This window comes from Epinephelus moara, chromosome 17 (assembly GCF_006386435.1).
Source record: "Epinephelus moara isolate mb chromosome 17, YSFRI_EMoa_1.0, whole genome shotgun sequence".
NCBI classification, from domain to species: Eukaryota; Metazoa; Chordata; class Actinopteri; order Perciformes; family Serranidae; genus Epinephelus; species Epinephelus moara.
This window is the reverse complement of record NC_065522.1, coordinates 1,174,133-1,176,311: the sequence shown is the minus strand read 5'-3', so window position 1 is coordinate 1,176,311 and position 2,179 is coordinate 1,174,133. Positions and strand designations below refer to the sequence as shown.

At 41.8% G+C, this 2,179-nt stretch overlaps 1 protein-coding gene across 1 annotated transcript in view; it reads right to left on the bottom strand.

Moving 5' to 3' along the window:
* Positions 1–6: 6 nt before the first annotated feature.
* Positions 7–2,179, bottom strand: part of ccdc96 (coiled-coil domain containing 96) — a 6,199-nt gene continuing 4,026 nt past the window's right edge. Inside the window, exons 2-3 of the mRNA XM_050066966.1 lie at positions 1,588–1,935; positions 7–1,473 (exon numbers count right to left, since the gene is read on the bottom strand). Of these exons, the coding sequence (XP_049922923.1) occupies positions 1,165–1,473; positions 1,588–1,935 (657 nt within the window). The 3' untranslated portion in view covers positions 7–1,164. The remainder of the gene's footprint in view (positions 1,474–1,587; positions 1,936–2,179) is intronic.

The window sequence follows — 2,179 nt, the reverse complement described above, 5'->3', positions numbered from 1 at the left end:
GCAGTGCTCTCCACCTTGGAAATGCAAGGCCAATGTTAATCCGAGTTCTGTCCCTTTCTTTATCCGACAACTTCTTCGCCAACAACCGTTGTTTCTTTAGAGGTAATGTCAGATCCTGGTCGTCTTCAGGTGGACGTTCCGCTCTCTGCCATTTCATTTCGAAAATACGCGCTGCCATTGCTCATTGCTCATTGTAGCCTTTTATAAGGAGGGAGGGCCAAGGGCTCCAAGAGGAGGGGGGGGATTCACATGAACGTGCAGCCGGACCGGCTTGTAAACAATGGGCTGGAGATCAACACAGAGAGAGGGTGTGTGAGGTCATGCTATACTCCAGATGAAATTACACCTCTAGTTCTTCACATAGCAATTTTTTAATTCCTTCAATCTAGAAATGATGAATTTCGCTTATTGCTCCTTTAACTATTCACAGTAAACTAAATTTCGACCAGGGGTGGCCAAACCTTTGCATGTGAGTGTACTAAGGTTTTTGTAGTGAAATAAGGGGGTATCATGTAGGTAATTCCTCATTTAAAACTCATGAATCAGCCAAACAGAATAAAAAACAGAAAACGGGTCGTACATCAAAAATTCAGCTCAAAACGGCGTGCCACATCGCATCATGTCATGTTATGTCACGTTGCAGGCATTTAGGACAGTCCAATAAGAAACAAAGCAACCAAACTAATTTAGTCGCTTTAACCACTCGCTCACATTGCATCCAGTTAGGACATGTTGTCGGGACATGCACTAATGTTGGCAGAACTGGTTTCAGGTACTAGATCAGATCAGGTACTTTTAAATGGAATGAACTTTAAACTGCCCTCAAACTTAGACCCCCGTTAGAGATTTTAAAGCTTTATTATTTGATGTTTTGAATTATTCTTGTAACAGTTTTTTCTAATTTGTTGTTCCTGGTTTGCTGATTGTGTTCTTGTGAATGTTTCTTGTTGTTGGGTTTCTCTTGAAAAACAGATCTTAATCTCAATAAGACTGTATGATTAAATTAAGGTTAAAATAAAATTAAATTAAATAAAACAACCAATTAAAGCTGATGCTTATTAATGTCCTCTTCTATTTAATCTGGCTCTTTTCCAGGTTGATACTGTGTATCCTGATCGCACCTTAAAATGTTCAGTTTAATCATTTGTTCATTCAATAATTAAATTATCTCCAGCTGCCACATCTGAAGACAATCTCAGCCTGCAGGCACTTCAGATCCTCCAGATGTTTCGCTAGGTGATCGGAGGCATCCACAGTGTCCTCAAAGTCCTGCATCAGGACCCTGTTCCCTCGCAGTCCACAATGCTCCTTCAGCCTCACGTTGTCTCTCTGCAGGCCACTGCATGCCTGCCTGCTCCTGGTCAAGATGTCCCTCTTTGTGGCCACCATGGCCTCCAACGTGGCCAGCTGCTCTCGCTTTGCCTGGATCTCCATCTGGCTCCAGAACAGCTTTTCCTTTACATTCAACAGGAGCTGATGAAGCACAAGAAAACACAATGCTGATACAAATACTTAATACAGGAAATCACAGAAATGACCACAGAAATGACTTTGAAGCAATCTGTATTTGTGGATTCTTTAACCTACCTCTTCGCTGCTGCTGATCTTTTTCTGCATCTTTAAACATTCCTCATTTTGCTTTTCGGTGTGTTTTTTCTGCTCCAGCCTCTCTGTCTGAAGCCGCTCAAACTGGAGCTGTAGGGGGTCCCTGGCATGTTCTTCCCCTTCACAGAGCTCTGTCTCCAGCCTGTGAATCTTAATCCTCAGCTTGATGTGCTTGAGGCAGAGCTTGTTCAGCTTGTCCTGCAGAAGCTTCTCTGTTGCTAAGGTTGCTTCTACTTTGGCCTGAGCAACTTCTTTACCTAGGCATTGACTTAGTACTGCCACAGCTACATCCTGCTTCAGTGCAGTGATCGCTCGCCATTCAGTTTCTACCTGAGGACAAGGATGACACCATAACACACAATCAACAGTTATTATTTGGGTGCTTACATACAGTGGTGTGAAAAAGTGTTTGCCCCCTTCCTGATTTCTTACTTTTTTGCATGTTTTCCGCACTTAAATGTTTCAGATCATCAAACAAATTAAAACATTAGTCAAAGATAACACAAATAAACACAAAATGCAGTTTTTAAATGAAGGGATTTATTAATGAGGAAGAAAAAAATCCAAAGCTACA